Source organism: Cornus florida, unplaced genomic scaffold (genome assembly GCF_030987335.1).
Source record: "Cornus florida cultivar Cherokee Brave unplaced genomic scaffold, ASM3098733v1 CherokeeBrave_3.0.0_Hap2_Chr08, whole genome shotgun sequence".
Lineage (NCBI taxonomy): Eukaryota > Viridiplantae > Streptophyta > Magnoliopsida > Cornales > Cornaceae > Cornus > Cornus florida.
This window is the reverse complement of record NW_026775578.1, coordinates 52,130,892-52,157,724: the sequence shown is the minus strand read 5'-3', so window position 1 is coordinate 52,157,724 and position 26,833 is coordinate 52,130,892. Positions and strand designations below refer to the sequence as shown.

At 37.6% G+C, this 26,833-nt stretch overlaps 1 protein-coding gene and 1 pseudogene across 4 annotated transcripts; both read left to right on the top strand.

Annotated features, from left to right (window-relative positions):
• The first annotated feature begins 5,988 nt into the window (after positions 1-5,988).
• Positions 5,989-6,087, top strand: LOC132272173 (small nucleolar RNA R71; annotated as a pseudogene).
• Positions 6,088-12,408: 6,321 nt separating this feature from the next.
• Positions 12,409-19,562, top strand: LOC132271709 (receptor-like protein EIX2). 4 transcript variants are annotated; one of them, XM_059773160.1, is made up of 4 exons: positions 13,298-17,103; positions 17,470-17,535; positions 18,746-18,862; positions 19,006-19,562. In XM_059773160.1, the coding sequence occupies exon 1, from the start codon at positions 14,119-14,121 to the stop codon at positions 17,098-17,100; it is 2,982 nt and encodes a 993-aa protein (XP_059629143.1). In that variant the 5' UTR covers positions 13,298-14,118; the 3' UTR covers positions 17,101-17,103; positions 17,470-17,535; positions 18,746-18,862; positions 19,006-19,562. The 4 variants fall into 4 exon arrangements, 3 of the variants coding, with proteins under 3 accessions (XP_059629143.1, XP_059629144.1, XP_059629142.1); XM_059773161.1 differs by having other exon boundaries at positions 18,740-18,862; XR_009469774.1 differs by lacking the exon at positions 13,298-17,103 and adding an exon at positions 12,409-13,273 and having other exon boundaries at positions 17,470-18,862.
• The last annotated feature ends 7,271 nt before the right edge of the window (positions 19,563-26,833 follow it).

The following is a 26,833-nucleotide window of genomic DNA, read 5'->3' as shown; positions in this document are numbered from 1 at the left end:
ACAATGTCCTTAATGTGCAAAGAGAACAAAGGAAAGAGTATACCAGTGCAGCTATGGCAAAGAATGGCCGAGACAGAAGTAGCCAAAGTGGGTGGTATAACCCCTCCCCCCCCCCAAACTTGGGATTAACTGTGGTCCTGAAAAGATGGCACTGGGAGAAAAGCTGATCAGATAACAAAGGGGACAATAATGGTGCACAGTAGACATGCAAGTGTAAATGGGATAATAAATGAACTAATAAGAGAGGAAAATGGTGGTCCTTAAAAATTCGGGCAGCACTCTCTCACTGAAGTCACTGGGATGTACCTGATAATGGAGTTAGTCACAGACAGATATATCAATAGAAGAATATGACATCCAAAAGATCATGCATAAAATAGGAAAATAAAGCAGTATATGGTACATCACAGTAATACAGTCGATAGACTGGCCGAAAAAATATCACAACATTATCAAAAGAGCAGTAATGTATCACAGATATAATGGAATAATGAAAGAGAGGAATCGAGATCAAGCAGATGAGGTAGGGTGAGTGGGGCGTGATCCCCTGATATCTCTGGATATGCCCTGTAGCGCAGCTAAAACATTGGAGCGGAGAGTAGTCACGTCCGTAATGAGAGATTCCACATCTGACCGAAGAGAGACAACTGCGTCCTCCAAGGTCTAGATACGCTCTCCTAGGTGAGGCGTCTGAACTGGAGCCTCAGGTATAACTGGAGCATGAAACTGTGGTATATCCTGAGCCTGCTCTAGAGAATGAATTGGCGACCCTACCAGAGAGTGATGTGGTAGCTCCTCTGCTGGAAGCTCTCGCTCTAAGTCTATCTCCATATGTACTGCAGCCGTCGGTGCATCTGCTGGATCGTTTGCTGCTGCTGCGGCTGCCATCTCCTCCTCCTCAAGCTCCTCAGCTGCTAGAACAACGTCTTCCACCAAACTCTTGATAAGAGTATTGTAGCTCTTATTCCAATCTTTTTTGCCATTATGGCAAGCTCCTACCTCTAGACGCTCATCTGGATGGAAAGGATAACACTGATCTTGGAGGATCTGAGTGATAAGATGGCCAAATGGGAGGAAAGTGGCCCGCCTGGGCTTGGCGTTGCTAATGTAAATCGAATACAATTTCATCATGACAGTGCAGTAGAGTGCCAGCATAGATACCTAGTGGCATGTATATAATGCATATAAAGTAACCAAAAAGTCTGAACGCCTCTGGATCTTATGGCCAGCCATAAATACATTTCAGAATAGTACCGAATCGTAGAACCAAAGGTCATTGGGCAAATAAGTCCGGGTGGCGAAAGTCTCGCCAGCTGCATAGTGGCCAATCAGTGCCACGGCTATGTCTGCGTAAGAAGGCCTCTACTCCAAGATAGGATAATGAACATTAGGAGGGCAGACATGTGGGCATCGAGAAGATCTGGCTAGAATATCAACTGTGATCCAGATAGGGTGGCCATCAATAGTAGTGTGCAGCTCTAACAGGTTACTTGGGGCTGCCTGGAGGTTATGGTAGAACAACCGAACAAGCCGCGGGTAAACTGAATATGTGATTGGGTCTAAAATAGCTGAAATGCCCCTTCGGTCAATATCATCATAAGCTGACGGGGTCAGGAGATACTGAGAAAAGAAGGTAATATCAAATACTGACTCATGCGCCACTTGAAGGCGTGAGTATCTCTTGATAGGTCTATCGCGGACCTGGCCTGGCTATGCCGGTGGTGGTGAAGGAGAAGGTAGATGCTCAGTCTCAGCTGAAGAAGATGATGCAGAAGCCGAAGACTGTAGTCTAGAGTCGGCTAAAGGGGACTGAGCTAGATCTGCCTCTAATTGCTCTAACTCATCAACCTGCTCTGTAGCTAGCTTTGGAATAGGGTCCTGAACATGAGATGGTCCTACCTGCTCCTCTAACCTCTGCCTCACTTAGCATGTATAATGCTTACGGGCAACAGTCTTTACCTTAGCCATGGCCTACAAAACAGAAAGAAAAACACTTGCAGAATAACTTAGTACCAGCATAAAGAATTGAAGCACAGTATATAGAAACATATATGTCAAATAAGATAGACAACTTTGAATAATAATTATGAATCTATGCAAGTGATGACGCAGCCAAATAAATAGTGACTAAGTGAAACATGCTAAACAAGATAAGTATGGAATGCGTCTAATGTGGAAAACACAGGCATTGGGTATAAATAAGATAACATGGAACACAAAAGATGGTGTGTGAAGTGTATAGGCAAATCTGTGAGGTTCGATCAATTAGGAAAAGATGAGATCGATCCAAGTTGGATTGATCTGGACTTAAGTGAGATCAATCTTTCTCAAATCGATCTGAGAAAAACAGAGATCGATCGAACTCTGCAAAAAATGCAAACAGTCACAGATTTGTGACGTGGATGGCACGGGGGCACCCGAGTAAGCTCGTGGGTCCCACAATTCCTTAACAACACACAAATGGTCGCTTGTTTGGGCACGTGACCCCCAAAATCGAAACCAAAATCGAAATATATACAAAATTATATACACATATATATACATATATAGACATATGCTTAAAGCTTCAAATATGGAAAGAAATCAAGCATGACATCTCAGATCTAAGATGGAACCATTAAAATCATGTAGATTGAGGCTCGAAAATGGAAAATCAAACCCTAAACTTACCTAATCCGAGGAGAGAAGTGGAATGAAGGAGAGAGATTCGAGGCTAAGGAAGCTCGCCGGAGATACACCAGAGGTTAGGAAGATGGGTTTTGCAGCAGCGAGAGAGATGAGGGTCTGAGATCGATTGTATAAATCGATTAAAATGACCCTAGGGTTTTATTTTAAAAATTGGTCCCGACAAGTTCGATCGATCTGTAAAAATCTCAGATCGATCGAATACAAATCGATCTTGAAAGAACACAGATCAATTTATGTTTCAAAATGGCAAAGTATTTTTGAAATTTTTGGATTTTTGAAAAATAAAAATATTTTATGGATTTTTTTTTGAAAATTTAAAATAAAATGGAATTAAAACGAAAACATTTTTTTTGGATTTTTGGATAATAAAATTAATAAAAATCTTTTGAAATTTTTGAAAATATTTTAAAGATAAAAATAAAAATAAAAACAAAAGTAAAAATAAAAATAAGATAAAATGAAAATATTTTTAGATTTTTGAAAAATTTCTTAAAATTAAAAATATTTTTTGAAATTTTTGAGAATAAAATGAAATAAACTAAAAATTCAATTTTTTTTTTGGATTTTTACTAAATTAAAGTTCAAAATTCAAAAGAGTAGTCAAATCAAAGTCAACAAAGGGGGTATAGATCGATCAATCCAAGATCGATCTGGAAGATATTTCGATCGATCGAACAGGTGAAAATCTGCAAACAAGTTTGAATGATGCACAGAGAGGCCTTTTCATGGATCTCAAATTTTTTTCTAAGTGTGGAGTGAAGATCGATCCAAGAAAAAGTTGGATCGATCTAGGAACTTTCAAATCGATCCAAGAAAATTTTCGATCGATACACAGAGAGCTGATTTATGCAGGAAAATTTTAGATCGATAAGGCAGAAAAATGATTGGATGCAGGGATGGGTGTTCAATTGATCGAACCTTTTTTAAGATCGATCGAACAGGAACAAAATGCCTATTTTCAGAATAAAAGTGCATGCATACTTAATCATTGTTCCTATCAATGTGTATTAACCCCAAAACATATCTAGATGACGCAAGAAATGAAAGGTAAAATAGAAATGAGGGAGGAATAAGTTGTAAACCCTACTAAGCATTTACTAGTCTTTAATGTCTCTAGCAAGATGTTGGGCTCCTTTAGCCCAGATCAAATATCTTGTTATGCAACCCCTCCTTGACGGGGTGAATGGATTTTTGAACCCTACCCAACAAATTGATCCCTAAGGAACTTATTGGATTTGATTCAAACAACATTGACGGTCTTTAGTAAAAACAACTCTTGGGCTTCCATGCCCTTGGAACACTTGACTTCAATGCAACTTTCTGTGCTTTCAAGTTGGTAGACAAACCATGGAAATGTTCAACATCAAGTAAAAAATTAACTTCATCAAATTTATGGTTTACACACTCCTCTACAACAAACACTTCTTTATGTTGGTCCATTGAATTCGGGGTTGGGTTGAAGATGTTCAACTTCACTTTCATATGGCTAAATAAGATTTTCATTATCCCCATTCTACAATTGATGTTGGCATTTGAAGTTGCCAAGAATGGACGGCCAAGGATAATGGGAATTTGGCTCTTGGGATTTGGAACTGGTTCCATGCCAATGACAACGAAATCAACCGGGAAGAAGAACTTATCAATTTTAATCAAAACATCCTCAATGATACCCCGAGAATTTTTGATTGATCGGTCGGCAAGTTATAAAACTACCGACGTCGGTTTCAAGTCTCCTAAGCCCAATTTGACATACACTGAATATGGAAGAAGATTGACACTTGCTCCTAAGTCTAAGAGAGCCTGATTAATGACCTGGTCACCAATGATGCAAGAAGTAGTAGGTGAACCGGGGTCTTTGAATTTTGGGAGAGTGTTATGTTGCAAAATAGAGCTCACTTGCTTGGTCAAGACCACTTTTCTTGGTGCTTGGCTTTTGATCTTCCTCTTTTGGGTGCAAAGATCCTTTAAGAACTTGGCATAAGCCGGAATTTGCTTAATTGCATCCAAAAACGGAAGATTAATCTTCACTTGCCTAAACATTTCAATGATTTCATTGATCTTGGTTTTTTGTTTATCAAGATAAATGGATCCTTTCAAGGCATCAGGAAATGGAGCTCTTGGCTCAAAAGCTTTTTTAAAATCTTTCTTTGAAACATCATCAACACAAGAATTTTTCAAGTCCTTTTCAAATCATGCTTTAAATCATCTTTCAAATCATTTTTCAATGCTTTCTCAACATGATGATCATGCACATGCAATGAAGAAGGAATAAAATGTGGAACAAGACAGCTGTCAACTTTTGGTTGCACCGGTTTACTCTCTTCATTGGACATACCTACTTGGTTGTCCACAATCTTCACACTTCTCAAGGTTGTCACCGTATTGACATGCTCAATTGTGGGGCCTTCCGATGAGGAATGAGTCTTCACAACACATTGTTGCTTTGGTGGGGCATTCAAAGGCATTTTGCCTTTCTCTCTACATTTAAAGTACTAGCTATTTGCCCTACTTGGGTTTCTAGCTTAGCAATGGATTGAGAGTGAGAATGAAACAATTGAGTGTTCGCCTCTAGAGTGCCTAAAGCGGTCAAAACTTTCTCTTCAAAAGCAGGACTCCTAGAATTTCCTTGAGAATAAGATGGTTGATTAGGGAAATGAGAATTTGAAAATTGATTTCCATGTGATTGGAATGATGATGATCTAATTCCTTAGGAACCTTGGCCTTGTATTGGAGGCGGAACATGCTTTCTTTGAAAACCACCTTGGGGAGGGTTTGAGCTTTCCCCTTGGCATTTCCAAGAAAAGTTCGGATGGTTCCTCCATCCTGGATTATAATGATTGCCATAGGGATTATTCCCTTGGTTAGTAAAAATGGCATTGGCTTGCTCATGGTTGTCATTTTGCACATGTCCATGGGAAAAAATGGAAGTAGAATGTAACACACTTGAACAAGTCATGCATGATTCATTAGATGCACGATGATGAACATGATTAGGAGAGGAAGTCATTTGATTCGCTGAAGTTTGGTTGATCAAACCTTTGAGATATGGATTTTATCTCGGCGGCTATATCATTGGAGTTGTCAACTTGATGCAAACCAACATTCTTCCTTCCACCTAGATTTCTATCATTTTTAGAAGACAAAGATCTATGCATTTAATTTTCGCTCATACTTTCATACAATTGCCACATATCATTTTCATGCTTATCAAGGTAAGAACCACCCATAGATGCATCAACCATACCCTTGTGATTGTCCGGTAAACTTTCAAGGAAATATTGAACTAATTGCCACTTAGGTATGTCATGATGTGGACACTTCCTAAGTAAGTCATTAAACCTTTTCCATGCCTCATGAAACATTTCCCTATCCCTTTGAGAAAATTCTCTAATTGAAGTTCTCATGGCATTGGTCTTTGAAACCGGGTAATACTTCTTCAAGAACTCTTGTTGCATTTCCGCCTAAGAAGTTATCGAAAAAGGCCTAAGATTGTTGAACCAATATTTTGCCTTGTCTTTGAGGGTAAAAGGAAAAAGTTTGAGTCTTAACACTTCTTCTGGCATGTCTGTGTATTTCACGGTGGAACACACTTCAAGAAACTCATCCAAATGCTTATAGGGTTCTTCACTTGGAAGTCTATGATAGTTGGGAATCATTTGAATGGTTTATGGTTTGATTTCATAGTGATGTGCTCTAAATGGTGGCAATTGAATGCAAGTAGGTGCATTATATTCATTAGGCACATAATGGTCTCTTAAAGCAAGAGAGGGATTTACAACCAGTGGTGCTACTCGAACACCGTGGTTAGCTTGAACCATAAGAGGTTGTGCAGCAAAGATTCGTTGAGGCATTCCCAATGGAATTTGGCCTTCTTGTTGTGGTGGAATGAATGTTCTAGTCATGCCTAATGGTACTTAGATATTTTTATGATGCATATTAGGGTGGAGGATGCCTTGTTGGTTTATGTAACCAAGGTCCTCCACATGGTTATTATTTACTTCCTCCACTGGTGAAATGGAGTGATAAGAACTACCTCTTCCCTAGGATTACGAACAACCGATTCAAGATGAAAATTAAGAGGGACAAGAGTAGGATTTAATGACCTACGACTATGCATGCACTAGCAAAACAAATAATAAGAAATAAGCAAGTAACAAACACTTCGCCCCCACAACAAATCAATTAACCAATCTTCACATACAATGATCCCATGCTCCCATGCTTGAACAACATGCAAAGAAAAGTAAATTGCCTCCACGCGGGCTCACGATCTATCTAGAATTAAAAAACTTGCCACCACGCGGGCCGACGATTTAACTAGAGATTGAGTTAGAAAGATCTCACAAAGGGTCCTTAACCACCTCAATTTAACTTTCAATTTTCAAGCCTTGCTTGCTTTGCAATTTTTAGATTTTTAGCCTTTTTTTATGCTTAGCTTAGCTTCTTGCTTTGAATTTTCCTCTGCTCAACTTCATTGCTCAATGCACCTAGACAAATAAGAACAAACACAATAAATAACTAAAAAGAAAATAAATTAAAGTCACGATCAAAAGAGTACTAATTCTTATTTGTTTCCAAAACACGGCATTACCAATTCAATCCCCGGCAACGGCGCCAAAAACTTGGTGTTGTCGCCGTACCAACGTCTAAAAGTGTGCAAAGAGATAAACTAAGAGTGTGAGTGTGCAATGTGGCCAAGTTTTAAATTTATAAATGCTACTACTACCTCTAACTAAAAAAATATAGCTAGGGTCAATAGGGATCGTCCCAAGGGATTATAGGCGTGCACTAGCAATGGAAACAATATATAGGGTTAGTAGGTCGAGTGATCAAAGATTGGTTGGATTGATTGATTAAGCTATTATACAAATGAAATTAAAGTAAACAAAATTCAATGATTAATAAAGTAGAGAAAGATATAGAGGGGAGGACTTGGGGTACTAAAGCTCACCACTAAACTTGACTTCACTAGACACTAGCAATTATATATTAATGGGGAAATTGACTTGTAACTTGTGTGTGTATGTGTGACATTAATTGAAACTAGGCATGGATGACAAATAAGCATAGATTGTCAAGCCAAATCAAATGAAAAGCACAACCTATCAAATGAGACCAAAATCCATTCAATGAAACCACAATTTATGCACACACAACTAATTAGAAACATACACCTAATGCATTCATAAGTATGGAACACCAAGGAACAAGAGTAGATTGTCCACCTATCTATGAATTTAAAGCAACTACACTACATCTACACTAAAGACATGAAATTAAACTAAGTAAGCTAAAGGTGTGGTACAATCCATCAAGAAACAAGTGTGAACCATCAAATAAATTGCAAGAGTGTTCAATTAAGCTCTATGTTTTGACCATCTCTAGATTAACTTCATTCATACACATAGACATGCATAAACTCCACTAAATCTAGAGAAAAACACATGAATCATCCATTCTAGCATACATAGATATATGGTTAGAAATAGATAATCAATTGAAAGCATTAATCCATACACATCAAGTAGGAACCACAAGATATATATATAAATCCAAGATCAAAACATTTGTTACAAATGAATCCCCAAAAATATACAAAGAACTAAGTCTAGGAAGTAAACTTAGGGGTTACTCTAGCCCCAAGTAGATGTCTAGCCACTCATTGAAGTAGTCATCCAACCCTCAAAGGCTATCTCCATGGTAGGAATGACCTCATTCTTGATGGAAACCCTAGAAGAATGGAAGAACTCCCAAAGGTGTGTGAAAAGCTCTCTTTGGTCTCTAGCCTCCTCTCCAAGATATGAAAATATACAAGTTATGTTGAATGTTACAAGTTATGATGTAAAAATGGCTCAAAATCCTTATATAGGTAAGTCAAGTGTTACACCCATTGGTCTGGGCTTGTACTCCAAGGTCCCTCTAATGATTGCACTATGAGCTAACTTTTAATGAGTTGGAATCTATTTTCTTTCGGACTTGAGGAGGTTCAATTGATCGAACTATGGTGAGATCGATCAAATTTGGTTGAGATCCATCGAATACTGCAGAGATCAATCATCTTTGGAGGTGCCTTTTTGAATAAAGACAAATCTCTGAGATATTTTGGGATATTTTTGGGAAAAAGACAAAAGTGGTAGGTAGGTGGTAGGTGTGGATAAGATCGAATCATTTTGATCGATCTGAGAAATGTTGGATCGATCGAACTTGGTGGATTCTTTTGGATAAGGACAAAGGCTTGGATCCATCTTGAAATGTCTAGATCGATGAATTCCAGATCGATTGAAGTATTCTTGAGATCGATCGAACATGTTGAATTTCCATCCTTTGCTTCATTCTGCTTCCACTTTGCTCATTTCTTCCATCCAGCTTGAGTAAGCTTATTTTAAGCTCTTATTTGGCTGAATTAACTTATTTTTGGGATAAGTGCCTGAAAAGGGCAATAACATGAAATTAGTCTAAAATGGGAAAATAAGATAGATAAAGGTCATAGAATACCTAAGCTTAAGGGGTTTAAATGCGCACTTTTCAGTGCTCATCACAATCCATCCCAAGAATGACGTCAAAGCCCGTCATGTCAAAAATAACAAAATCGAACTCTAAGGTCTGCCTAGCTATCTCAATAGCACAACCTCGATAAACACGGTCCAAAAACACTAGACCCCCAACTAGTGTGTCAACACAAAAGAAATTATCCCGCTGCGTGACCTCCAGACCCAACGAATGTACAAATGAAGCAAATATGAATGAATGTGATGCACCAGTGTCAACAAGAACTCTAGCCCAAGAATTGAAAACTGGAAGGATACCTCGAACCATAGAAGTCCCTGCGAAAACATCGGCCTGTGGCAATGCGTAGACTCGTCCCTGAGCCCTTGACTGCTGAGAATTGCCCTGATGGCCCGACTGATGTCCGGAAGCAGTAGGTGTAAAACCTTTACTCGGATAAGAACCAACTGATGGCGCCACTGGTTGTGGTGTTTGAGGCACCCTGAAACCCGACTGAACAGTTGTAGATTGTGCAGGTGTGGCCTATGAACCAGCGCCACTTTGTGCTCTGTCTGTAGGTATGGACACTTCCTCTTGAAATGCTCAGGCTACTTGCAGTAATGGTAAATCCCTTGGAGCCCTTGTGTCGAAGCTGAAGACTTACCAATCTGAGAACGACTGCCCTGAGGCTGCAACTAGGGGCAGCGAGGCTTGATGTGCCCCGGCTATTGACAGTGGTGACAAATCAACTTCCCCAAGGAAACAGGAACTGTAGGTGTAGACCGAGCCTGCTGTGACTGTCCCCGAACACAAGAGAGTCATGGACTCAAAGAAATGCCCCAACCAACTCTCGGACACATCCGGCACACCCCACGGTGTCCGGTACGTAAAACTAGAAAAGACGAAAATATGCTCGAAAAATTCAGAATATACTAAAAAAATGGAAAATGGTAAAAAAATAGAAATATTGCAGGCATAGCTCATTTATGACTTGGACTGTTGATTGTTGTTAAGTTATCCCCCGGTATGGTATGACTCCGTTTTCTTCATTCTATTCATTGTATGGATTCACGGGGTCACAAGAGGTGTGTCTTAGGCACCTCTTACTGAGCCATTGTGCTCACTCCTTTATATTAACATTTTCAGGTCACGGAAAGGAGGTGGCGGATGACAATCCACCACAAGCTTGAAGGGGAATAGAATTTCATGTTTTTGCCGCCTTTTGTATTTTAACCCATCCATTTGTAAAGCCTCAACCTAAGAATGTATTCGTTTTGTAATGTAGTTATAATGTTATGGTACCACTTGTTGTAAATTTGGAACTATGTAAGTATGTTGTAATGAATGGGAAGTGATGGTATATTTTGTGACAAACTATTGATGCTTATACCTGTGTAATGTTGTATATTTTTGTCGTGAATTCGGGATTTGGTTGCGTATCAGGTCTTGTGCAGGTTGGCTCACAACGAGCCTAGTCCTTTTGGTGTTATCTGCTCCAGATAGTAGTTTCCCAAGGCCTGTCGGCCGGCTAACAAGGACCATTAGCCGGCTGATAGTGCACATTTTGGCATTCCAGAGAGTTGAGTCCTAGAAGACCTTGTTTCGGCCGGCCGAACCTCACCACCAGGCGACTGAACCTCCTTCATCAGTTGGCCGAACCTCACTTTCAGTTGACCGATGAACCATTTTAGCAAAGTCCCGAGAGTTTGCAACTTGAACAACCGTTTCGGCCGGTTGGTCATCCCCGTCAGCTGATCGAACATGTAGTTTTAGCCGGCCGACGAATGGCCACCAGCTGGCTGACCCTTCCCCTTTGACCAGTGCTTTGACCCCCTTACTTTTAAGATTGTATTTGGTGTATCTTGAGTCTTGTAGTGAATCGAATACTACCTATGAGCACAAGAAATGATGATTGTACCCTTAGTTGACCTCGGGTCTGGTTAAGGACCTAGTTAATGATTCACACCCACGGGTTCGGGTCGTTACACCACCACCGATTCCTCCACTGTCAAAACCCCTTCCTTCGCTGATCTCCTTCTCTCCAAGGGTCGCGACGCCTTTAATTCCCCAAACCATCGGAGGTGGAAAACGACGGGTTTGAAACTCTGAGACACGATGTTTCATATTTCGGCGTCGCCGGAAAAACGATGTCTCTACGAGGTCTTAGGGTTCGGCCGTGACTGTACTGCCGACGAGATCCGGTCGTCTTACAGGAAGCTTGCCCTCCAGCACCACCCCGATAAGCTCGTCCAGTTCGGCGTCTCCGAAGCCGATGCCACCGCCTCCTTCTAGGAGCTCATCAACACCTACGAGGTGCTCTTTGACCCTCGCGAACGTGCTTGGTACGATTCGCACCATTCCCAGATCCTCTTCTCCGGTCCCACCTCATCCGGTTCCTCCACCGTCCCTAACCTCTTCTCTTTCTTCTCCAACTCCGTCTTCTTCGGCTACTTCGACACCGCCAAGGGCTTCTACAAAGTCTACGCGGACGACGTGTTCCGTAAAAAAAAAATAATAATAATAAAAAAAAATAAAATAAATCACTTTTTATTGTCCTTTTTGGTCTTTTTACAAATTTTTGTATTTTTATATATTTTATAAAATTGTTGACTAAGGGTATTTTAGTCAAGTTTAGTTTTAAATGTTTTAGTCAAGATGTTTTTTGTATGAGAGGGATGTGATATGCATTGTAAGCATATTTGAGGGTGTTTTTTTGCTCTACACCCCAAAAACACGGCTACTGGTTTTTGCTGACTGAAGAATAATATATGGAGGAAACTTGGTCTTATTGTGACTTGATGAATAATAAACCGACTTGCGTTATAGCCAGAGTTGACTTTGATGTGGGGATCTTGATCCTGACTTGTTGATTTCTCTGGCATTTCATTTTGTAGAAGACAAAGTGTTTGTTGATCAAATCCTCTATATAGTGGAGAGAAAGCAACTAAAAAGCATATTAAACTCTTAATTTTAAGTTATTGGTTGTTGTTTGAGACACAGAATAATATAAGAAAAAATTGGCCTTCATGCATGTGACTGATGAAGAAATTGAGTTGCATTACAGTCATAGACGACTTTGACGTGGACCTTGACTTGGGAACCATGATTTACTTTTAGAAAAATGCTATAATTCAATATTTCATTTTTCAACTCTATATGTGCAAAACCATAATTAATTTGTGTTCTTGCTGCTTTATTCGGATTTCTGATTGTAATCTTTTCTGTTCTGAAAATGATAATTGGAGAAAGCTTCCTTAAATTTCTCCACATGATTGTTGTTGTGCTACTTCTACTATGCATGAAAATGTCACCATAATCCCCTAAGCTATATTATTGCGTGCAAGTACATATAACTTCCGGACCTAGATTGTGTTTTTTAAACTAGTTCTATCGGCTCATCCTTGGAGATATCTTCGCAACTAGATTTCTCCTGTTTGAACAATAGATATTGGTTCAACACTTTTTAGGTTTATGCTATAGTAAACGATGCTATAGTAAACGACACTAGGTTTTGGCGTAAGTGACATTTCAGATTACTCCTTATCCCCTTCAATCTATGTGATTGTTTGGTTATTCTTCAAAATGCCCTTTTGTTGTAACCCCATAATCGCTGTCGTAGTGTGTTGCTACCTTCCTGGAATGCACTAAGAATTTCTTTATAAGTTTATTCCTCTGTATATATATATAACGCGTGCATCAAGAGTTTCTTTATAAGTTTATTCCTATATATATATATATCTAAGTATCCTGCGAACCGGATCCATTTTTGCTATTATTTTAAACCCGCAGCTGAATGCTATCCACAATGACACGCAGATGAGAATCACACATGCACCTTCGCGGATGAGAGTCACACACACTTTTTCATTGTAATTCTTTATCCTCACCTTTTCATGGCAATTCATTTTGTGTACTGATTATATATATATATATATCTTATTGTACTTAAAGAACTTGAAATCACCATTGGAGCGTGTGAGCAACAAAATTTAAGTCACACCAGTGAGAGCAAGAGCGATGCGCAGAGCCTGAGAGCGAAACTCAAAGAGAAGAGAAGAGAAGAGAAATCCAGGGATTCGAGCTCCATGGCGTCAGAAGAGTATGAGACTATCCATTTTATAATACGTATCTTTCATTTCTTGATTATAATACATCATGAATTGATTTAGAAATGTTTTCCACTTGATGTCTTACAATTTTACTAGTACTGTCTGCTTTGACATATCTGTTGGTTTATTTTTACCCAAAAAAATAAAAAATAAATAAACTAAACAGATGGTGACTAATGTTTCAAATGCTTACATTAGTTTTTAAGGGGTTAATGGGGTTCCAATATCATGGAGAGAAATCCTTGAGACGTCTACCATATAGTGCATACCAGTCATTCGACGAAATTACTATCATGACACAAAACGCCGACAGTGAATGATAGATACTTGAATAAAATATCTACACACCTACTGGTTGTTGTTGACTGAAGAATAATATATGGAGAAACTTGGTCTTATTGTGACTTATGAGTAATAAACAGACTTGCATTATAGCCAGAGTTGACTTTGATGTGGGGATCTTGATCCTGACTTGTTGACTTCTCTGGCATTTCATTTTGTAGACGACAAAGTGTTTGTTGATCAAATCCTTTATATGGTGGAGAGAAAGCAACTGAAAAGCATATTAAACTCTTAATTTTAAGGCCTCGAAAGTTATTGGTTGTTGTTTGATGAATAATAAACAGACGAAGAATAATATAAGGAAAAATTGGCCTTCATGTTACAGCCATAGACGACTTTGATGTGGACCTTGACTTTGGAACCATGATTTACGTTAAGAAAAATGCTATAATTCAATATTTCATTTTTATACTCTATATGTGCAAAACCATAATTAATTTGAGTTCTTGCTGCTTTATTCTGATTTCTGATTGTAATCTTTTCTGTTCTTAAAATGATAATTGGAGAGATCTTCCTTAAATTTCTCCACATGATTGTTGTTGTGCTACTTCTGTTATGCATGAAAATGAAACCAGCTCCTGGATTATTCACTTTGGGAGTTGGAGATGATGCTAATGTGAGGTGCATAGAGAGGGAGAGACGAGCTCTCCTTGATTTTAAACGTAGCCTTGTTGATGATTATGGTCTTCTCTCTTCTTGGGGGAGCGCAAAAGAGAATAAAGACTGCTGCAAATGGAGAGGAGTCTGGTGTAGCAACCGCACTGGTCATGTCATCATGCTTGATCTTCATGTCCCGCCCCCTCTCTACGGTTCCTATCAGCGTTTGCAAGGTAAGATTAGTCCTTCATTGCTTGAATTGCAGCATTTGAAGTATTTAGACCTCAGTTACAATGATTTTGGAGGGAACCACATCCCCAAGTTCATTGGTTTCCTCCGAAGATTACAACACGTTAATCTTACAGGGGCTGGCTTTTCCGGCGAAGTTCCATCTCAGTTTGGGAACCTTTCGGAATTGTGCTCTCTTGATCTCAGCCGTAATGATTTGAGTGTAAAAAATCTTAGGTGGCTTTCTCATCTTTCTTCATTAAGATTCCTTGATCTGAGTACCGTTGACCTTAGTGAAGCAACTGATTGGATGGAGGCAACTAGTAATCTTCCTCTTTTAACAGACTTGCAATTGTCTTCTTGTAGACTGCGTGCTGTCATTCCCTCCACTCTTTCGTTGATTAATTCTTCGAAGTCTCTTGCTTCCCTTAATCTTTCTGTGAATTCTCTCACATCTTCAATATTCAGCTGGTTGTGCAACTTCAATAGCAGTCTTGTTGAAGTGTATCTTTCTCAGAACAACTTGCAAGGTCTGATTCCAAATGCTTTTGGAAACCTGAATTTCCTAACCCATCTTGATCTCTCTTCCAATCACCTTGAGGGCGGAATTCCAAAATCTTTTGGGAACTTGAGTAGTTTACGAACATTACATCTGTCACAAAACAATTTAACAGAACAGCTTCCTAAGTTTCTTCAGAACTTGTCAGGGCCTGTGGAGAACACATTAGAGATTTTGCAATTGAGTGAGAATAAACTCAGTGGTTCATTACCAGATATTACAAAATTTTCAAACTTGAGGGAATTGTATCTTGATTATAATCAATTGAATGGATCTTTCCCGGAAAGTTTTGGACAAATTTCCACCATTGTTGTTCTAGATCTTTCTGAAAATTGTATTACGGGGTCATTGCCTCGTCTTACAGTATTTTTATCATTGAGAGAGTTGCATCTGTCGAACAATCAGATAAATGGGACACTAATTGAAGCCCACTTCTCCAATCTCTCCAACTTACAACACTTGGACTTATCTTGTAACTCGTTGGTTTTAAACTTCAGTTCTGATTGGATTCCTCCTTTTCAACTGGATGTCATAAAGTTGCGCTCTTGCCAGTTGGGGCCTCGTTTCCCAAACTGGCTTCTAACTCAAAACAATTATTCTGAGCTTGATATCTCTGGTGCTGGAATTTCAGATACTGTCCCTAAACGGTTTTGGGATTTATCCCCCAAACTGGCTTACCTAAATCTCTCGTCCAACCAAATCAAGGGAATGGTGTACAATTTGTCATTAAAGAATCTCTATAGTGATCAACTTCATATAGAGATAGATTTGAGCTCTAATCATTTTGAAGGTCCCATACCACTTTATGATCCCAGTGTGACATCATTGCATCTCTACAACAATACATTTTCAGGGTCAGTTTCTTCCTTATGCAAGATGAAAAGTGCGTCTTTTACTACTGCTATAGACCTCTGCATTAACCTACTATCAGGAGAGCTTCCTGACTGTTGGATGCAAATGGAAAACTTACTCATTCTTGATTTCGCTAACAATAATTTGACTGGGAGAATTCCTAGCTCTATTGGCTTCCTCCATCAGCTTCAAACCTTGAATTTGCGCAACAATAATTTTATTGGCGAATTGCCTTCGTCCTTGAAGAATTGCCGAAATTTGATACACTTGGATCTAGGAGAAAATAAATTATCAGGAAAAATACCAACATGGATAGGGTCACACCTAACGAGAATGATGATTCTTAGTCTCCGATTGAATGAGTTCTTTGGAAGCATACCTGTGAATATATGCCATCTTAACAAAATTCGTATCTTGGATCTCTCTCAAAACAATATATCTGGAAATATACCATGGTGCATCAACAATTTCACATCATGTGTTCAAAGGGGTGGTGATGATGAAGAAATCCTTTTTCCACATTTTAAAGGTGTTCATTATTTGGGTTCTGTGGATTACATGGACAGTGTGACGTTGCTATGGAAAGGACAAGTCTCTCAGTATAAAAAAACCCTAGGACTAGTAAGAGGTATTGATCTCTCGTGCAATAAATTGTCTGGAAAAATTCCTCAAGAATTCTCAAGTCTTGCAGAATTAATCTTCTTGAACCTATCGAGAAACAATTTGACAGGAACCATTTTTCAAAACATCGGTAATATGAAAATGTTAGAAGCTCTCGATTTGTACAAAAACCAGCTTTTTGGTGAGATTCCTACCGGCATTGCTCGTCTAAATTACCTTAGTGTCTTGAACTTGTCATATAACAATTTATACGGCAGAATTCCAGCAAGCACTCAACTACAGAGCTTCGATGCTGCTTCTTATATTGGGAATCAAGAACTTTGTGGGCTTCCACTACCTAAAAAGTGCCCAGGAGATGATACAGATGCTGTAGATCCTTCTTCCGTTGATGACTGCCAAAAAGACAACAACATTCAAGAGGACAACTTCATAACCCCTGAATTTTATATCAGTATGGGGTTAGGTTTTGGTGTTGGATTTGGTGGATTATTTGGGACTTTATTGCTCAAAAGGACATGGAGATATGCTTATTTGAAGTTGTTGAACAACATAGCAGATTGGCTCTATGTGACAGCAGCTGTGAATATGGCCAGACTGCGGAGGAGGCTTCAAAGTTAATTGGTAAACATCTTTTTCATTTTTATTCTTTTCTATTGTTGGGTGGGCTATGTGAAAGTATCAAAGGAACTCTTTCAAATTCTAAACATGGATCTGAAGGTGCATAACTCAGTCAAATGTGTGCTTCTCTGCTGTTTTTTAACATTGTCTGGCTAATTAAATATGCTTAAACTGATTTTAATATTTTTTTGGCTATGTCATGTTCAAATATGAGTATTTATATGACGTCAAGGCTACTAATAACCGCACCACCAGGTCATCAATGAATAAAAATGAGTTGTTACTCAGTTTATGAACTACTTATGGTTGGTGGCTCTTACTTTGCTTATTCTAACATTGTTTTACTTCTTTTTTTGCTCTGTTTCTCAGTGTAAGCTCCTACACCCAACAAAATGAGCTTTTGTTCCTCCTGAAGAACATGAAACGGCCTTTTGGGTATCTGCCTTCGGCTAACTCCTTTCTCTATTTCTTGAAGAAAATAATTTTATAAATATTTTTTATGTATTTTATTTTGGAACTAGTATGTGTGTTCTTAAAGACTTCCATAATTTATTTTGAACTAGTTGTGTGATGATTGATGATTAAATAGTTTGGCTATCTCATGTTTGTCCTCTTTTGTATTCTTATAAGTTGTGGATCATTGGCCTTGATTACACCTAATGTCCAGTTTCCAAATTTTAAATTCTACCTTATAAGCTCTTTTGCTTCATCCATTAATAAGCTCTTTTGCTTAAATTCTACCTTATAATCCCTTAATAAGCTCTTTTGCTTCATCCATTTGACTAGGATTTCAAAAGAAAAAAAATAAGAAAAAAGATGTATGACTAGCTCCTCCTATCTATTTCTTGAAAAATGTAACATTTCCTATATATATATATATAAATATATATCTCAGTGTGCACAGGGGTCATCTATGGCTTAAATTTGACAATTTGCATGCAATACATATAACACATAGTTTTTATGTACACTTTAGCACATGCAAATTCTACCTAATTAATACACTCTTTGTAAACATTTGTGCACTCTTGAACCCCTAGGGCTTTGCACACCCACCTCTGCACTTCGTAAAGTTGATACTCCTTCAAATCGCCACTTTGGATGGCATGATTTCACCCCTTTTATTGTATTTCTTTATACGAGGTTGGCCTGCATTTCATTGCTCTTAAATTATTTGAACTACACACTCTTAACAACTAAAATTTAAGAAGATATCATAGTAGAGCAGGAAAGAACACTTGGGAAGTGTGACAATCTCCGAAATTTATAAAACACATAGGTTACGTTAAGATTGTTTGCAGCAAGATTTGGTTGAGTTATGCAAATTTGTACTCCTCAAATGGTTTGTAGCTAGAAACACTCATCTCACTATTTTGTACCTCATGTTCTTCTCGGTACTGAATATAGGCAACCCTTTGCATAAATGCTAATAATTGTTATCAGTAGTCATGAATCTAAATTAGTATGATTATAAGGAAGCACCTAGAAGCACAAGAGCAACCATCTTTTTTTCCTGAAAAATAACACATTCACTCATTTTGTCCACGGAATTTGAACCTTTAAACTAATTCAAGAAGTTGAGACCACAAACTTCATGCAAGTGCAACTATTAACTAGTAACTTGATCTTTGCATCGAAGAAACAGTATCATTCAAAATTGGTGAGGGTGCTTGAATGGAAGAGAGTTCTGGGATGATGGAATGCCACCCTCCTTAGCTGCAGAATCTTTCTCCAGCTCCTAGAAGCATTTGTTCTTCATCAGGTAACTTCTCGCCCACTACACCTATATACCGATAATAGAGCCCAAATGTGCTTTAACATTGTTGCCTAGTTAGTTAGTTCAAAGGTTGGAAGCCCTAATCGCCTTGCATTTTGGTGTGCATTTCTTGTTTTGTTGGATTGCAGAGTGGTTACTGTGGGCCGTGGCGTTTTCCTGCTGACTACAAGTGTGAAGTTACGGAGAATGGTGCTCCATTGCACGGTTTGCACCAACCAGGTGCTTTCCCTGGAGTTCTACAAGACATTGGAGGTGGTACCTCAGGTGCATTGGAGGCTACAGGATGAGCCTTTTATCACTTCCAGTGAGTCGCAACCAAAGTAGTGTGCTGCTTGCACTTGTTTTGATTCTTTATCAAGAAATGTTGTTCCAAAGCTGAAATCATCTTTTATGCTGTCTTATTCATGTTTGTTTTGTCAAAATAGTTTGTCTATTGGATCAAACAGAATTTATGGGTAAGACAATCTTAAACCATTAATAATAATCTCTAATTGAAACTCAAACAGGCCCTTGGTGAAATCGCTTAATTGCTTACAGAAGGTCTCAGACTGAGAATGTATTACTGATTATTTCATTTTAACCATAGTTTTAATTCGTGAGTCATCGTCAGACTTTGGTGTAGTTCCAATCTGATGTAAGTTACTGAATTTACGACCTAATTTGAATGTATTACTGATTATTTCATTATAACCATAGTTTTTGTTGTTTTTTGAAAAATTATAGTGTGTTCGATCAAAATAGAATCTATTTTTAGTCTTGCAGCCTGATTTATGGATGAATTCATGAAAACTTCCTCTGTTTTCCTGCTTTTTAATTTATACCTCTAACAATATATAGGAGTATGTAAACGGTGAGAATATCTTGAATTTGAATTGACCAAATTTTTTTAAAGGTCTGGGTTTGTGTAAAGCACTTGAAAATTTGAAATCCGATTCCAACAGTAAATTCTAGTGAAATTCGATTCTCCACGGTTATGTAGTTCATGAAATCCAACCAGTCCTGATGGTCAGTATATTTTCCAAAATTATACGAGCAGGAAATTCAACTAGTGACTGAACGCTTTGATTTTTACAGCAAAACTCAGTATATTTGCGAACTAGTGACCAGTATAAGAATGAATTGGAGAGTAACAAGCACTAGTGACTGAACTCATTGGTGCTTTCTTGATTAAACGTATTTGAACTAAATTTTCTGCGAATCTAATTCTAAGGCACAAATTTCACGCAACCGAAGATGGCCTTAATACTTTGGGCATAGACATTTTTGTTAGTTGATAGGGATAGGGAGTTATGGGGATGGAAATCAGTTCTATTGTCTCAAAAAGGGGTGTCTTAATGGGAGAATGCATGGTTTTCTAGGTGCAATTAGCTGGTGATTCGGGTAACTGTATTGGTTGCAGGTGTGTGTCTAGGTATCTCAACAAGGATAAAATAGAACGTTGGAAACTACAGAATCCTCTCGCACGATATATTCATATTGGCTTAGTTCAAATCAAGATTACCTCTCTCTTTCGACGAGGAACCGACCAACCAGTTGTTGCGATCGTCATGGATAATCGTTTCCATAAGCCCGTCGATGCCCTTATCGGTGGAGTACAATCCAACCTTGTTAACAATCTAATGTGGTTCAAAATTAAACCTAATTATTTTGTTTCACTTTCCGATCCAAACATTGAGAAAGTACTTCAAGTCAGACTCCAATTGTCTAAACTTCAAATGGACTTTGATTCTCCCAGTTTAGGTATCCAATGGAAAGTTCTATACGAGCTTACTCGCGAGCTTGAAACTGCTACCATTCCTATAATTGACTCTAAACTAGTCACTTTGTTTGAACCACGTCCTTTTGATACCATAATTGAGCCCAAATTACTCAATTGGACGGATCTTGAAATTCCTCGAAATTGGTTATTTGATAATATCAATTCTGAACCAAAACTACGCATTACAGAACCCACTGTTGCTACTATTCATGCCTCTGGCTCAAATCTTTATATCACCAATAAAGAAAAGCCTCCTCAGTTACAACGTTCTGCTTTTGCACGAAGCACTGGATGGGAAAAAATTCTTCCCCCCCGATTGTCTACCGATGCACCTCCTCGTAGAAGATTTACTTGGACAGAAAAAGGGAAAGCTCCCATTAACCCTAAAGGAAACGCTCCCTTTTTACCTGGTTCAAATCATTCTATGAACTCTGCAAATTTTTTTCATTTTTGCACGGGAAATGATGAAATCCTTATTGCTCCTTCACAAGGAAAAAAGCGTAAATATACCTATGTCAATGGTATATTTAACTTTAAAGGTTATAAACCCTATAGCCTCTGTGTTCTTATTGACACTGGAGCAACCACTAGTTGTTGCCGATACAATGCTATTCCAGCAGAAAAATGGCAGCAGATGAAGCATCCCATTGGCATTCAAGGCATAGATGCTGAAGCCCCCATGAATGTAATCCAATTTAAAGCCAAAGATGTTGCTATTTGGTTAAATGATAAAAAATTCATTATTCCAAAAATCCTTTGCTTCCTATACATGCATGGTGATTTCATTCTTGGATGTAACTTCATCTATAGTTATCTCCCTTTACAGTTAAAAGAAAAAACTATTTCTTTAACTTTAAAAGATCAAACAGTTGTTGAAATTCAAATTCAAGAAAATTTAGCTTTTGTTTGTAATGAAACATTTTCGCCCCCAAAACGGGACCATAATGATTTACTTGTCTTAACCGATACCCACTGGTTATATACTTCTTTACAACAAAATTTCTCTGATAATCCATTAAACTTGTGGAAGAGAAGTCCTCGTTTTTGCAGCTTAAAACTTAAGGACGACAACGTCATCATTCGGGTAAAACCAATGATCTATCTTCGCAAAGATATTGACGAATTTGACGCTCAGCTTCAAGACCTTCTTGAAAAGAAGCTCATTGAACGAACCCGCAGCCCTCATAGCAGTCCTGCTTTTATGTTAAGAAATCATAGTGAGGTAAAACGAGGTAAAGCTCGAATGGTAATAAACTATAAACGGCTTAATGAACATTTAATCTTTGATGGATATTTTATTCCTCGAAAAGATGTTCTTATCAACCAAACTCGCGGAGCCAAAATCTTTAGCAAGTTTGATTATAAAGCAGGTTTCTGGCAAATAAAATTACGAAAAAAATCCAAGCCACTAACTGCTTTCAGTACCCCACGAGGTCATTATCAGTGGACCGTAATGCCTTTCGGTCTCAATGATGCACCTCAGATATATCAGCGTTGGATGGACTCTATCTTTAATGATCTTAAAGATTTTGTTGTCGTCTATATCGATGATATCCTGGTCTTCTCTAAAACAAGAGAAGAGCATAAAAAACACCTTCTATGTCTTTCAGAAAAACTGAAAAACTATGTGATCATCTTATCTCCAACCAAGATAGATGTTGACAAAGAATTTATTGATTTTCTCGGTCTAGATTTAACCCACAAAGGTATAAAGCTACAAGACCACATCATTATTAAAATTCGTGATTTTCCTGACATTCTTCAAGATAAAAAACAGCTACAGAGTTTTTTGGGAATCTTGAATTATGGACGCACATTTATTAAAGGGTTGTCTCAAAAAGAACTTCCTTTAATAAAGAAGCTATAGGAAAATACAGCTTTTCGACTGGACTGATAATGACACCATCATTATCCAACAAATCAAAGCCGATTTAGTTCATATCCCTGAAGTTTATTTTCCTCAAAACGGCGATAAACTCATTCTCGAAACCGATGCCTCTGATTTCTGTTGGGGATGTGTGTTAAAAGCCATTCCTTGTGATAAATGGCATGAAGACATTGCTTCTTCCATTCACATGATAAGAGCCCGTAAAACTCCTATCACAAAAAAGCTTCAACAAGAAGAATTAATTTGTGGCTATAATTCTGGAAAATTCAAACCCAATGAACAGAATTATATTATTTATGAAAAAGAACTTCTGGCTATAAAATTAGCGATAAAACGTTTTCATATTTATCTTGCTTCCGAAGACTTTATTATTCGTACTGACAACCAAGCAGTAAAAGATTTCCTTATAAACAAAAAGAATTGTTTAGATGGATGACGTTTAAAATGGTATAATGTTATTACTCAATATTCCTTTGCTATTGAACATATTAAAGGAACTAACAATTTTCTTGCAGATTTCTTAAGCAGACCTAAAGAAATATCTAACACTGATATTTCTACTTCCGTTGTTATAGATAGATGAACAACATCCTCAACAAGATAAAGATGGTTGGATCACTATTGCTAAAAAGGCAGTTGATAAGCCAACTCCATCACAACCAAAAAAATTGTTCGTGGTTTTTGCTGGTCACCAACCAGGCATTTATGCAGAATGGAATGACTGCCACAAACAGCTTCATTCCTTCAATGGTTCGTGTTTTAAGGTTTATGATACCCTTATAGATGCTCAAACAGTTTTCTATAATGTGGGACAAGCATCACAAAAAATATTTTCAAAACATCAGGATCAGACAGAAGTTAATGACTTCTATAATCCTGGTCTTCCAAACGATATTTATGAAGCAATTAATAACGTTTGGAAAGCTCATAAACTTGGTGCACATAAGAAATTCAGACAACATCTGAGTACTCTTACAGCACTCATAGCTGAACAAGCAGCCATGACTGCTAAGCTTAAACAGCTTTGCATCCAAATCTGTCTTACTATTAACTGGGAAAAAGATTTTCCTTTATCTCAAATAAATTGTTTTCTTAAACTTGCCCAGTTGATAGGAGAACAAGATTTTCCAAAAAACACGTTTGCCAAAATCAATTGTATATGTCTTCTTGAAAAAGCAAGAAACATTTTCCCCCTTGAGCTTTTTCATGTAATATTCTTTAAAACCGAGGATCATTATAAAATAATACGTTTCTTTTATCATGAAATGCATGAAGACATCAATACCTTTGATGTACTCTACAATGGCAAGAAAGTCCCAAAACTGACTCTTTTCATTATTCCGAGTTTTGATTGGTCCATGGAACCAATTGATTGGGGACTTGTGAATAAACTCACTTTTACCTCTGGTGATTCTTACAGCCCTTTTCCAGCCATGATCAAATCCATGGTCTACAAAGTTAGCTCTCGATGGAATTATAGCCGAAACCTTACTTTTTGGATTTCCAGTACCATTGGCAGTCGAGAAAAAACTCAATTTTTTCAACCTTATCAAATATGGTATCTCAAGCTCACCGCACATGATGAGTATGAGCATAATCAACTTTTGAATTCAAAAGAAATCGCTAACAGCATTCTTCCTTATTACTTAGAAATTCACAGTTTCTTACATTTACAAGATACTACTCGTCGTATCCTAAACGGATCATATAACAACTCAGAACCAATCTTCTACTGTTGTGATGGAAGACGACTTTTTGTCACTTCTCTGCATATTTATTACGAAGAAAATGGAGAACATCAAATTCAGATAACTAAAGAATTTCTAAAAGAAATTGTTGCTATGACTACACTGGATATCCCTGCTCACGTCAAAGAAGGCGCCGACAGACTCAACCTTGAATGGGATATCGCTGATGCACAATCACCAGCCAGCACTCCTCCACTTGATGAATATGAACTCCATAATATCATCAATGCTATGGAAGGATGATTTGTCACTCTTCTCTAACCGACTACAACCTCTCCAGCACACGACAAGAAAAGATGTCACTTCTACTTTACCAAAAGCAAAAGTAGCCGAAAGTTGCCGACATACTGTTCATCAACAGTGAAAGTTGCTGACAATCACTTTTTCAAACAGTAAAAGAAAAGATCCTTCTTATCTTCTCTAGAACTGTTTATCTTTTGTAATGTTATTTAAATCGCAACTCCACAAGAGTTTTCGGTATCTGTTTTCTAGCATCTCTTTCTAAGTTTTCTCTTTGTAAATTTTCTCTTTGTACACTTTTGTAATTTATCCGCATTATTGTAACTGGTATCAGAGCCATACCTCGAATCTGGACCACTACTGTAAGTTTTTATATTATCGTTAAGTTTTCAGTATCTAATTGTGCCTTATTACTGTTATAAATCTCATATGTTTGATTACTGTTTAAAACCCATATTATCCTATTCTTGCTTATTTGTTTGTGAGACTTTAGTTAAGCTCATAACAGGAACCTTCGGTTTTAGGTACCTAAACAGAAATCAAAAGGTCTTAAGAACCAATAACTGTTTGTATGGCACAACCTAGTTCTGTAAACTGTATCCGTAATATAGCAGGTCAAGATCCTAATAGTTATTGTCATATATCTCATTTCCCACATTCTGAACTGATCACTTTTAACCAAATTGGGGCCGGACTGAACTTCCTTATTGACATGGTTACTGATTGGAAAATCGACGCAATGGAAAGTTCTATACGAGCTTACTCGCGAACCTGAAACTGCTACCATTCCTACAATTGACTCTAAACTAGTCACTTTGTTTGAACCACGTCCTTTTGATACCATAATTGAGCCCAAATTACTCAATTGGACTGATCTTGAAATTCCTCGAAATTGGTTATTTGATAACATCAATTCTGAACCAAAACTACGCATTACAGAACCCACTGTTGCTACTATTCATGCCTCTGGCTCAATTCTTTATATCACCAATAAAGAAAATCCTCCTTAGTTTCCACGAAATCTAAAAATTATTGCTGGCATAAATGGCACCTCGGCAAAAAATCGATTCGCTCCTCTAAGAAGATGTTCTGTATGAAATCTCCAGTTCAGCCACTTAGAATCCAATTTTCATGGTACCAGATATGTGTCCAAAAGTTGGATATGTGTATGCATTTAAATACATTTATATGTTTTTATGGAAGTGCTATTTAATTTAATGCTGTTTTAAATGTATATTATCATTACATCAAGAAACAAAACTCTTATGGTCCCCTGTTATATGTGACAGTCCACTAAGGCATGTTCATGCCGTGTTGACCACTTCATTCATTGAATGATACTTCTTCCATGAAATATCTAAAAAGGTGCTGGTCTTACTGTGAGTGATGACTAAGTAGACTAGCATTATAACCAATAGTAATTTATGTCATTTCATTTGGGAAAAAAAACAGACTAGCATTATAGCCAAACTAGTATATCTTTATTCCAAGGTTGAAAAGTGTTTAGGAATATAATTTTGGAAATCTTCAGTGCAGTTTAAGATATAAATAAAGGTCACTGCATGGCTGAGAGAAATAAAAGAAGTATATCTGCAAATCCCTAGTGATTAGGGCTTTACTGCTTCATTTTGAGTTTTATTGTGATTTTTATATAGCTCTAAATATAAAAAGCAGTGAAATGATCTTTATAATTCATGTTTCTGTTCTCATGCTTTTGCTATGCATGAAACTTGCTTTTGGTGTAATGTCTATGACCTTTTATTATATATATATATACATATATAAGATCTTTATAATTCATGCTTCTGTTCTCATGCTTTTGCTTTGCATGAAACTTGCTTTTAGTGTAATGTCTATGACCTTTTATTATTATTATTATTATTATTATTATATATATATATATATATATATATATATATATATAATTTTAATTAAAAAGAGAATATTTTATAAAAGTTGGTGGGGCCCACCCTTATATAAGTGACCAAGGGTCATTTACTGACCCATTTGTTTCAATTAGCTCTCTCTCTCTTTCTCTCTATACGAGACTTCTCTCTCTCCCATCTGCCCCTTTTTTTTTTTTTTCACAAAAGCTTAGATTAAAGCCACACTATTGGGAATTTTTGAATGCCGTTTGCAGCAAATCGAAGAGCTCGGCGAGATCTTTAAGTGGGTGTAAGCAATTTCAGTTTTGGTGCACTCTAGGGATTTCGAATTTTTGGTTCACTTTGATGATTTTTGCATCTAAGTGAGGTAGGGGTCTCTAATCCACATATTCTTGGTGCTTTTGTGAGTTAATTTATAAAGATTTGTGTTTTAGC